General features: G+C 42.8%; 1 protein-coding gene across 1 annotated transcript in view; it reads right to left on the reverse strand.

Moving 5' to 3' along the window:
• Nucleotides 1–224: 224 nt before the first annotated feature.
• The window catches only part of LOC135543803 (substance-P receptor-like), a 40,269-nt gene continuing 27,681 nt past the window's right edge, over nt 225–12,812 (reverse strand). The window contains exons 4-5 of the mRNA XM_064971140.1: nt 11,760–11,956; nt 225–6,524 (exon numbers count right to left, since the gene is read on the reverse strand). Coding sequence (XP_064827212.1) covers nt 6,155–6,524; nt 11,760–11,956 — 567 coding nt within the window. The 3' untranslated portion in view covers nt 225–6,154. The remainder of the gene's footprint in view (nt 6,525–11,759; nt 11,957–12,812) is intronic.

The following is a 12,812-nucleotide window of genomic DNA, read 5'->3' on the forward strand; positions in this document are numbered from 1 at the left end:
TACATGGCCTGTGAGTCACTGCTGTTCTGGCAGGTCTACAGAAACGTGGACAGACGCACTCTGTCCAGACCCATGCAGTTGGACTGGTGTTTAATACGCACAGACTGCCCTCTGCTCTCCTTTTACAGACCAAAAAACAAAGGTCCAGTCCAAACACAAACACACTTACTCTGACACAGGGCTCTCCGCTCGCCGATCCCTCTCCCTCTCCCTCTTCTCTCCCTCTCCTCTCCCTCTCCTCTCCCTCTCCTCTCCCTCTTCTCTCCTTTTATCTGTGTGGTGAGGTCTCCACTGGAGGTCAGGAATTATAATGAGACCATGCCAATCCCAGAGCGAACTGTTGTCTGTGTTGTTTTAGTAATTCCCCAACATTATTTAGCACTATTTCTCTGCTGAGGTCTGCAAGGGTGCTCCTCCATTCACTCTCTATATATATATTTTTTTTTTGGGGGGGTATTTAAACTTTTTCTACACTTAAACATTGTTTAGATTCTTTGTTTGAAGTCATACTAAATACTATAGGTTACAATATTCTCAACAAACTGATGTTAGATTAAAATAGTAGCTATAATATGAGCAAACGTATTCAAAACATTAACACAATATTGAGATTTGCATGAAAACAACGAACAAACATAGCAATGCGTTAAAAGGTAAAAGAAACCCCAGAAAACACCTGAATATGTACATCAGAGATAGTGGGTTTTAGTGTAAAGCAATACTAACACTGTAAATACCTTTGCTCTTTTTACATTTTTTACTGATGAATCCTGCTAAAATAAATATCTTGACACCACTGCAATAAGTGCCTTCACAATGTCGACGTAAATCTCTCAACAAGAGTAACAAATACATATGAAATACACATGTCTGAAATAACACATAATAACACTTATGAAAGCATAACCCGAGAGAGTAAGTGGTGTAAAAGAGGTGGTTTGGGATAGTTGCTGATAATGGCCAATGCAGGGGACTCAGGTAGAGGATATAATGTGGAAACTGGACAGTAATACATGCTGCTCTGTTGAAAACAGAGATCTTCCACCAGGGATGCTGCATACTGGGCTAATAGTTCAGTCCTTCAGGGTAATTGTCTGACAGAGTGTTCAGAAATGTTCAACAGTGCCTCAGACAAGTCAGCAGCAGGACAAGTGAAGTCCATTTGATAGATCAGTGCAATACAAACAACAAAGTTGTTTTGTTCAATGGTTCATCTTACCATTTCTCCCATCCTGGTCTCATAGACTAGATGTAACATAGTGCATGTAAATCCAGGACCCTAAAATTAGTATGATATGTAACATTTGGTATGGTTCAGTGGAGGCTGGTGAGATGAGCTATAGGAGGATGAGCTCATTGGAATGGCTGGAATGGTATAAATGAAACGGAGTCTAACATGTTGTTTCCATATGTTTGATACCGTTCCATTAATTCCATTCCAGTCATTACAATCAGCCTGTCCTCCTATAGCTCCTCCCACAAGACTCCACTGGTATGGTTACATAAGACAAAAGGTTAATTAAGGCAAAAATAACGCAAATGTCTAGCAAACCAAAAGTTGCGTATTCGAATCTCATCATGGACAACATAAGCATTTGAGCTAATTAGTAACTTTGCAACTACATCCTACTTTCAAGTACTTTGCATGTTAGCTAAGCCTTCTCCTAACCCTAACCTTAACCCTTTAACCTAACTCCTAAACCGTAACCCTATAACCTAACTCCTAACCTTAACCCTAACCACTCACCCATAGCCTAGCAAACATTAACCACCTAGCTAATGTTTGAATTAGCCACCTAGCCACCTAGTAACATATCATATATATTGCAAATTCTTAATATATTGTATGAATTGCAATGGGTAACTTATAACAATTGTAATTCATAACATATCACACAAAATGGATAATGGAAGTCCACAAATTAATACATACATACATACGTAACATATTATGCTAAATGGAGTGTCTCGTATAGAATAATACGAAATGCTCTGAGACCAAGTTGCAGCATTTCTCCCTCCAGCAGCTTGTAAACCACATCAGCTGCAATAGTTGGATATGTTCAATTGCTTTCATGTGCTGCTTAGCGTGACAGATGTATTCAAAACTAAATGTACAACAGAGACCAACACAGACCACACAAGCCAAGCCATGTGCAGTAGCAGTAAATGAGCAAGTGTTTGTAACGTTGCAGCATGGCAGGGGTAGGCAACTAGATTCAGCCGTGGGACAATTTTTGCCGAAGCGTATGGTTGGAGGGCCGGAACCTAATAATAATAATCTGTATGCTGCAAATTGACCACAACTAAGCCCCAAAAGAGATTGTATTTGAAAATAGCATTCATTTCATACCTTAATTGTGGGGGGAAATCACTTGTGGACAGGTTTTGGCCCATGGCTCACCTGTTGCTGACCCCTGCAGTATGAGTTCATCTGGTATGCTTAACAATGACATTTCAAAGAAACAACAAAGTTACACAGAGAACCAACCAAACATAACTGTACTATGTACAAGGAGATCCACACAAGAGATTAACTGATCCTTCAGCACTGTATCAGAGAGCATTGTGTGTGGCACCCTATTCCCTATGAGCCCTGGTCAAAAGAAATGCACTATATAGGGAATAGGGTGCCATTTGGGGCGCAACTGTGGCTGTGGTAAACTACAAGCAGTGTGTGAGCTGCTGTCCAGCAGTACTGCTGTAATCTTTGCTAACCCAGAAGTAAAATCTCACGTGATTTGGTCAGCTGCTTTATAAACTTCTGTGTTCGTACGTGTTCGAAATGGAGAGTTCCGGCAAAAACAGTCTCCACCCTCACAAAAGCAAGCTCTCTGTCTTTGCCCAATCCTGATATGTCCAAATGACCAGTGACGAAAAACTGGAACTGATGCTGCTCGGCTCCCACCCATCCCATTCAGTCCTGGCAGATTCTCTCGATCTAAACACATCTAAGCAGTAGCCACTCAGATAACTGTAGCAGAGATAAGCACATCTCATGGTGCGTTGCACCAGCCAGAATCCATCATGTAGATGGTAGGCTCATACATACAGGTAAGTGAAAAACACATCACATCATTAAGGCAAAGGAGAGATCTGCTCTTTTTACCCTGTGTGTGTATGTGTGTCTGTTTGTGTGCATGGATGTGTCTGTATGTGCCTATGTGCATTTGTGTCTTTGTGTGTGTGCTTCTTTCTGTATGTGTGTGTACAGCTGTTCTGTCTCATTCCATTCCGTCTCTCTCCCCTTGTGGGTAATTAGTGTGATTGGAGAGAGATGGCGTTGATGAGGACATTCACCCAGTTGAGTAGACAGCATGGCGCCAGCTCTCCCAACCCACGGGAACAAGGCCAGCCTATTGTCTCCATCACTGCAGTGATCAAAACCAACACTGCTTTCTGAAATAAGCAACCATACATCCTGCAACATTGTCAATTAACAAATATTTTTGTGAATGAGGTTGTGTACACATTCAGCTGCCTCTCTTTGGCATAATCTTCTCTTGAACCTGCCATCTGAAATGTAAAAACATTCTATTGAATTTAGACATTGAGTGTTTGGTCTATTTTTGGTTTCAGTATTCAGTTCAACTGTATGGGAGCTACCGACCTTTTGGTTTAGGAGGGATGCCTTTTTGGCTAAACTAGTGTCTGCCTGAGAGGGTTTGTTTGGAGAGAAAAATAGGCTATCTGGTTCCCCATGTTAAATGAATCAGTTGCAAGGCGTGTTTCTTGAGGAGAAATGCAATGTCTGAGTGAATCCTGTCCTCCTTACAGACTGTATCCACTGAGACGTGTCTCACTCACACACACACGCACGCACACACACACACACACACACACACACACACACACACACACACACACACACACACACACACACACACACACACACACACACACACACACACACACACACACACCATTAAATCTGAATGAATCTTAGAAGTCTACCAGACACAGTAACATAGTAGTGGCAAGGCAGAAAGAATAGGTATCTAATTACAACGGGATAGGTAGATATTCTACACCTCTAATGATTTACGTTTTTGAATTCAGTACTCCCCAGATTCAGATTCAAAACAACATCCTGGTACTTTGCCAACCAGGAAAGGTAGAGGAGGACCGATAAAATCAAACTCTCTCTGTGGTGAACTGAAGCTAGCGTTATCAAAGGAGCAGATTCTGTTGGTTTCTGAAGCCATTGTGGTATGTTGAATTTATTGTCTTCCTAGAAATTTGTCTCTAGGGTTTTAATCGTTTTGGCAATAAGCTTAGCCCATTTCTGATAGCTAATACTCTCCGGAACATGCATGACAGAAGACTGTGTTAGCCCACATAGGCATATGTTCAGGAAGTTAACGTAAAGGATGAATGCAGTACTGTATCTACCATATTGACACTGAATATAAATATAGAATATGGAATTAAATTGAAATTTAATTTTAAAACTTAATGCAATATTCATTCAATTCCGTTTCAAATCATCAAATACAATTTGAATTGATGAATTCAATTATTCAATAAGGCAAATGCAAATGCAAAAATATTGATCTAAAATGTAAAATGTTAATACAAACGTAAAATTGGGGAATTTAAATACATGTGTGTGAACAGCTGTGGGTGTATTTGGGTCTGTATCAGAATGTGTAATTATGTGTGTGCTGAACATCATACATACGTAAGTGTACTCGCTAGGTTTCAGATGGTTGCATGGCAAAGGGCACCCTCTGGTCAAAATGCACTATCTAGGCAATAGGGTTCCATCTGAGACCCAGAGGTTTTATACAGAGAGAATTGCCTCAAAGCTGCCGCCCTTCCTCCCTCCCTCAGCGCCGCCTTCCTCCCTCCCTCAGCGCCATTATGCTAAGTATCCAAACCCATGTTCCCATCGCTAGTTACAAGAACTAACAAAAGCCTCGCAGTACAGTTTCTCTTTGTTTATATAATCACACTACACTTCTCCACTGTCTGATGTCTTGTGAAGTACACAGCTGACTAGCACTCTGTTCAGGTCTATCCCACATTATTCCACTGAAGTCATGCTGAAAAGCCACCAGCTAAACACACATCAGCCCCAGTAGTCTAATTTAGTTTCCCAGTAGTCTAGTTTCCCATAGAGTGCTGGCTTGTTAACCCCGGGCTTCATTTCAGGGTCTTAGGCTATGCAACCGGAATACCATGCTTATCATAAACATGTTCATGAGAACTGACTGTGCTCCCAGCAATCACACACTAATGCATCATTCAGAAGTACTGGTGGTAATATGAGCATTAGAAGCAACTGATACTATGCTAGGTAAGTTTTAGGTAGATTCTGTTAATTGAAGCTTTGTGGACAGTGTAAAGGTTCTAGGGTTCAGTTAGGGCTGGGTCCTGTATTAAGCTTGTTTTCTGTATTGATCAAGTCTTGTGACCCAGTCTTGAACCCAGCCTTTAGCTCTGCGGGCTATAGACGGGTTGGCTGTTTAGCAACAAAACCGACACGTGTGCAACTATGGGGCAAAACAGACAGGGTCGGTTTAAATTTCTGACAACATGTAAACTACATTTTGTCTCCAATGTTTATTGAAAACATAAATAAAGTTGCACAATGAGTACATGTTGTCTCTCAAATACATCCTTACATTTCTTGGTTAGCTAGCAGGCGAATTTGAGCCATTTTAGCATAAAAACCTCAAAAAACAAGGTAAAACTAGCTGAAACGAGCCACTCACGATTCCCCACTTGTCATTGTTGCTAGCTACCTGGCCATCCAGAATCCCAACAACACACAGCTTTGTGCCCCATTGAAGCGTGCGCATCGGTTTCGTGACGTTCTCAACTAACTCGTGTACAGAAGGTACCAGGTAGTGTGGGCTAGGTATGCCTTATGGCCTTAGTGTCTACTGACTCCTGTTTCGTTTGAATCAGGGCACACTGGAAAGCCCTCTGAAGGGGAACCAAACCAAGCCTTAGTCACAGGCGGTAGACTTGATGCCCAACATTCAATGAAAGGACATCATACATGGACGGAACCCACACACCAACTCAAATGTACACTCACACACAAACACATTCACGGCCACACACACAAAAACACACATGCACACGGTCCCCATTGGCAGATATTGTGAGAGAGTGTTCAGCGGTGCTTGACTCTACTCTCCCCTCCCTACTCAGGCAGGTTGTTGTAGAAGCTGGAGGTCTCCGAAACGGTCTTGGAGATGCTGCGGGACGAAGAGCCATTGGAAGTCAGGTCCAGAGAGGAGCGCCTCGGTGCCGCCGCACACAACCCCACGCCCCCTAGGCCAACCCCCCGCACCCCGGCCTCACACCCGGCCCCAGATAGGGCCCCGAACCTGGGAGGCTCCAAGTCGTCGACCACGTGCGGCACGGCGGACACAGCGGTTTCCATGCGACTGGTCTTATACATGCTGGTCTGGGTCTGTAGGTAACGTGTGGACTTGAGCTCCAGACCCTCGTAAGAGCCAGCGGGAACACAGGGACAGCATCGGAACGCCTGCTTGAAGCCAGCTCGGAACCTAGGGAAGGACAGAGAGACAGATAGCACAGGACAGTCAGACAGACAGACAGATAGCACAGACAGACAGCACAGACAGACAGCACAGACAGACAGATAGCACAGACAGACAGACAGATAGCACAGACAGACAGACAGACAGACAGGCAGGCAGACAGACAGACAGACAGACAGACAGACAGACAGACAGACAGACAGACAGACGAGAGACCAGGAGGACAGATTTTATTTTAAAGGGGAATGTGAAAAAGCTGAGGATATAGTAAGAAGAAGAGGAAAGAGTTTGATGGAAAATGAGTGGAGGCAGATGTGGAGAGGAGAGGGGTGCTGCAGAATGTTTCATGACTTAGACCCTGGCAGTTCTCTAGCAGTGTAACTAACTCTCACATTTTTGTTTTGTACTTTAATGACACTCAGCCATAACCTAGTGTGAAATAGGCATCTTTCAGAGACACTAGACAGCCGGCAGGTGGTTGATAGGAAAACCAATGGGAGGTTGGTTCTTCATAAAAATGTACCACCACAGTGAATTAAACATATTTACAATAGCAAGAAATGTAAGATACAGGTTTCAAAATTGCCATTTGAATGAAGTATGCTACAGTACTGTAAATTACAGCACATTACACTGTTTTCACATTTGGCAATACACTTGCACCACCCATTAAAATTGACTGAACATCACATTCCATAATTCAAATCAAATCAAACTTTATTTGTCACATGCACCGAATACAAGTGTAGACCTTACTGTGAAATGCCTACTTACCATCCCTTAACCAACAGTGCAGTTCAAGAAGAGTTAAGGAAATATTTACCAAATAAAATAAAGTAAAAAATAATAAAAAGTAACACAATGAAATAACAATAACGAGGCTATATACAGGGGGCACTGGTACCAGGTCAGTGTGCGGGGGTACAGGTTAGTTGAGGTAATTTGTACATAGGTAGGGGTGAAGTGACTATGCATAAATAATAAACATTGAGTAGCAGCAGTGTACAAAACAAATGGAGGGGGAGGGGGGTGTCAATGTAAATAGTCCAGTGGCCATTTGATTAACTGTTCTGCCATCTTATGGCTTGGGGGTAGAAGCTGTTTTTAAGGAGCCTTTCGGTCCTAGACTTGGTGCTCCGTTACCGCTTGCCGTGCGGTAGCAGAGAAAACAGTCTATGACTTGGGTGATCTCTTACAATTTTATGGGCTTTCCTCTGACACCGCCTATTATATAGGTCCTGGTTGGCAGGAAGCTTGGCCCCAGTGATGTACTGGGCCGTTCGCACTACCCTCTGTAGTGCCTCACGGTCAGATGCCGAGCAGTTGCCATACCAGGCGGTGATGCAACCGGTCAGGATGATCTTGATGGTGCAGCTGTAGAACCTTTTGATGATCTGGGGACACATGCCAAATTTTTTCAGTCTCCTAAGGTGGATTTTGTTTTGTGCCCTCTTCACGACTGTCTTGGTGTGTTTGGACCATGATAGTTTGTTGGTGATGTGGACACCAGGGAACTTGAAACTCTTGAACCCACTCCACTACAGCCCCGTCGATGTTAATGGGGGCCTGTTCGACCCGCCTTTTCCTGTCCACAATGAGCTCCTTTGTCTTGATCACATTGAGGGAGAGGTTGTTGTCCGGGCACAACACTGCCAGCTCTCTGACCTCCTCCCTATAGGCTGTCTCATCGTTGTCAGTGATCAGGCCTACCACTGTTGTGTCGTCAGCAAACTTAATGATGGTGTTGGAGTCGTGTTTGGCTACGCAGTCGTGGGTGAACAGGGAGTACAGGAGGGGACTAAGTACACACCTATGAAGGGCCCCAGTGTTGAGGATCAGCGTGGCAGATGTGTTGTTGCCTACCCTTACCACCTGGGAGTGGCCCGTCAGGAAGTCCAGGATCCAGTTGCAGAGGGAGATGTTTAGTCCCATGGTCCTTAGCTTAGTGATGAGCTTTGAGGGCACTGTGGTGTTGAACTCTGAGCTGTAGTCAATGAACAGCATTCTCACATAGGTGTTCCTTTTGTCCAGGTGGGAAAGGGCAGTGTGGAATGTGATTGAGATTGCGTCCTCTGTTGGGGTGGAATGCGAATTGGAGTGGGTCTAGGTTATCCGGGAGGATGCTGTTGATGTGAGCCATGACCAGCCGTTCAAAGCACTTCATGGCTGCCGCCGTGAGTGCTACGGGCGGTAATCATTTAGGCAGGTTAACTTTGCTTCATTGGGCACAGGGACTATGGTGGTCTGCTTGAAACATGTCGGTATTACAGACTCAATCAGGGAGATGTTGAAAATGTCAGTTGGTCCACGCATGCTTTGAGTACACATCCTGGTAATCCATCTGGCCCCGCGGCTTTGTGAATGTTGACCTGTTTAAAGGTCTTGCTCACATCAGCTACTGAGAGCGTTATCAAAAAGTAATCCAGAACAGTCATCCAGAACAGCTGGTGCTCTCGTGCATGCTTCAGTGTTGCTTGCCTCAAAGCGAGCATAAAAGGCATTTAGCTCGTCTGGTAGGCTTGCGTCACTGGGCAGCTCACGTCTGGGTTACCCTTTGTAGTCCGTAATAGTTTTCAAGCCCTGCCACATCCGACGAGCGTCAGAGCCGTTGTAGTAGGATTCAATCTCATGTGTGATCAAAGCTGTGATCTTTCACAATGTAATCAAATGAAAGACACAAAATAAACAATGTTTAGATGGCACTAGTTTGCATCAAGCATGTCTTGAGCATTTGGCCATAGGTTCTCCTTGAAATTGCAGTAAATATCTTCATTGTTCATGCACTTAGGGAAAAACCTTTTGGCATGGTGAATCCAAACCTGACATAGGTCTGGATTGAAATCTTTGTATGCCTCAGCGAATACTACAGTAAAGTCTGCAAAAACACTACAGTGAATATTATAGTATTCCTACCACAGTACACACTATATTATTTTTTCATGTCGGCTTGTCAATATCAGATCAAATAAAAATCATAATAGTCATCATCATAGTATTACATTCAAGCATATCATACTTTTATGTTTCTACTTTACAGACATACATATTCATGATCTAGCTCTCAAAATCTGCAGTAGACAAACCAGTTTACATCTATAGGTTTACCAAATGTTTAAGTGATCATCAGTCAAATTAAGTAATCGTAAAATGTTTTCAAAATAGAAGAGAATCATATCAAACGTAATGTGAGCATTGCATTGTGAAAAGCAATTACTTTATATGAAAATGTATTGCAACGTCAAACATACAGTGGGGCAAAAAAGTATTTAGTCAGCCACCAATTGTGCAAGTTCTCCCACTTAAAAAGATGAGAGAGGCCTGTAATTTTCATCAAAGGTACACTTCAACTATGACAGACAAAATGAGAGAAAAACATCCAGAAAATCACATTGTAGGATTTTTAATGAATTTATTTGCAAATTATGGTGGAAAATAAGTATTTGGTCAATCTCAATACTTTGTTATATACCCTTTTTTGGCTTTGACAATAGGTCAAATGTTTTCTGTAAGCCTTCACAAGGTTTTCACACACTGTTGCTGGTATTTTGGCCCATTCCTCCATGCAGATCTCCACTAAGCAGTGATGTTTTGGGGCTGTTGCTGGGCAACACAGACTTTCAACTCCCTCCAAAGATTTTCTATGGGATTGAGATCTGGAGACTGGCTAGGCCACTCCAGGACCTTGAAATGCTTCTTATGAAGCCACTCCTTCGTTGCCCGGGCGGTGTGTTTGGGATCATTGTCATGCTGAAAGACCCAGCCACGTTTCATCTTCAATCCCCTTGCTGATGGAAGGAGGTTTTCACTCAAAATCTCACGATACATGGCCCCATTCATTCTTTCCTTTACACGGATCAGTCGTCCTGGTCCCTTTGCAGAAACACAGCCCCAAAGCATGATGTTTCCACCCCCATGCTTCACAGTAGGTGTGGTGTTCTTTGGATGCAACTCAGCATTCTTTGTCCTCCAAACACGACGAGTTTTTACCAAAAAGTTATATTTTGGTTTCATCTGACCATATGACATTCTCCCAATCTTCTTCTGGATCATCCAAATGCTCTCTAGCAAACTTCAGACGGGCCTGGACATGTACTGGCTTAAGCAGGGCGACATGTCTGGCACTGCAGGATTTGAGTCCCTGGCGGCGTAGTGTGTTACTGATGGTGGGCTTTGTTACTTTGGTCCCATCTCTCTGCAGGTCATTCACTAGGTCCCCTTGTGTGGTTCTGGGATTTTTGCTCATCGTTCTTGTGATCATTTTGACCCCACAGGGTGAGATCTTGCGTGGAGCCCAAGATCGAGGGAGATTATCAGTGGTCTTGTATGTATTCCATTTCCTAATAATTTCCTAATAATTGCTCCCACAGTTGATTTCTTCAAACCAAGCTGCTTACCTATTGCAGATTTAGTCTTCCCAGCCTGGTGCAGGTCTACAATTTTGTTTCTGGTGTCCTTTGACAGCTCTTTGGTCTTGGCCCTAGTGGAGTTTGGAGTGTGACTGTTTGAAGTTGTGGACAGGTGTCTTTTATACTGATTACAAGTTCAATCAGGTGCCATTAATACAGGTAACCAGTGGAGGACAGAGGAGCCTCTTAAAGAAGAAGTTACAGGTCTGTGAGAGCCAGAAATTTTGCTTGTTTGTAGGTGACCAAATACTTATTTTCCACCATAATTTGCAAATAAATTCATTAAGAATCCTACAATGTGATTTTCTGGACCAAATATTTTGTCTTTCATAGTTGAAGTGTACCTATGATGAAAATTACAGGCCTCTCCCATCTTTTTAAGTGGGAGAACTTGCACAATTGGTGGCTGACTAAATACGTTTTTGCCCCACTGTATATTTCCAGATGAAACACTGATTAAGTTTGGTGAAAAAATGACTATGATTTTGTGTTTAGAGTTTTTAGAGCCTTTTTGATGATCTGTTTTGAGTTTTGTACCACACAATTGGGAAAATTGCACCAAAGCGATAAAAACACTGAAACAAGTCATATTATAGCAAGCTGTTGTTGTTCATGCAGGAATTCATATTTTTTTCATTTTGCCTTCACCACACAAGTAAAGGTTATGAATAATACGTGATGAATGTTCCTCAACATATAAATAACGCAGTGAATAAATAATCTACCTAATAAAAAACAGGTAAGAGAACTGTAAACCATTTTGATTTACCCATTGTGTGTGTGTGGCTGCATGCGTGCCTCGGTGCCTGTGTGTGTTCCTCTGTAGTGTACCTACCTGTCGTTGAGACAGCAGTAGATGATTGGGTTGTACATGGTGGAGCTCATGGCCAGCCACATGACAGCCAGGTAGACTTGTTGGATGTAGAGCGTCTCAAACAGGAGGGGGAAGAACAGATGGAGCAGGAAGTACACATGGTAGGGCAGCCAGCAGATAGCAAACGTACACACCACCACGATCATCATCTTCACCACCTATCACAGACAGAGACACAGATCAACCGCAGGATTCAAATTCTAATGACAGAGATCCTATTAAATGAGTTCTGTAATTCCGAATTCGATACAGTCATTTCAAGAGGCATTTCCTTGGTATACATGGCACTTCTCCATTGTTGAATCAAGATGTAATTTTATATCGTGGGGTCAAGACAACAGGAAATAAAGTGGAATAGGGTATGCGTGAGAGACATAAGAAAGTTCTCCCTCTCCTGGACCTGGAGGTGATGGAGCCAAGTTGTTCATGTTTTTTCCCAAATTACACCATGTTCCCTATAAAGTGCGCTGATTTTGACAAGGGCTCATACAATTGTGCTTTTTTCAAACATTGGGCAAACTATCAGAGTTGGGATGCCTCTGTAAATGCAGCCATAGAGGTATACAGCTAGCCCCATAAACTCCACATACTCTTACTGATAATTCTAGCAGAGCATGTACACCATAGGTTACCATGGTGTAAACCCATGCATACTTACTGTACCCAATTCTGACATCGTCTAATCTTTCCCAGGGCCCCACAGTAAATATTTACCCTACAATACCCCTGATTTGTTAGTGTACAGATATATGATCTTAATTTGAGCCAGTTTGCTACAGCAGGAAAATAATCCTGCAGCAACAGGGAATGTGAATTATTGTGTGGATTATAATTAATGGACATAAAAATAAAAAATAAACTCAAATACACTACAAGTTTAAAATGTCCTGCAACAGGGTGATCAATGAAGATCCTACTGTACACCTGTACCTTGCATCCATGATATAATACTATGGTCAACGCTATTTCTTTAAACCTAGTGTTACTGTATGGTACCTTGTGGTTAGGGTTAGG

The sequence above is a fragment of the Oncorhynchus masou genome, chromosome 1 (genome assembly GCF_036934945.1).
Source record: "Oncorhynchus masou masou isolate Uvic2021 chromosome 1, UVic_Omas_1.1, whole genome shotgun sequence".
Taxonomy (NCBI): domain Eukaryota; kingdom Metazoa; phylum Chordata; class Actinopteri; order Salmoniformes; family Salmonidae; genus Oncorhynchus; species Oncorhynchus masou.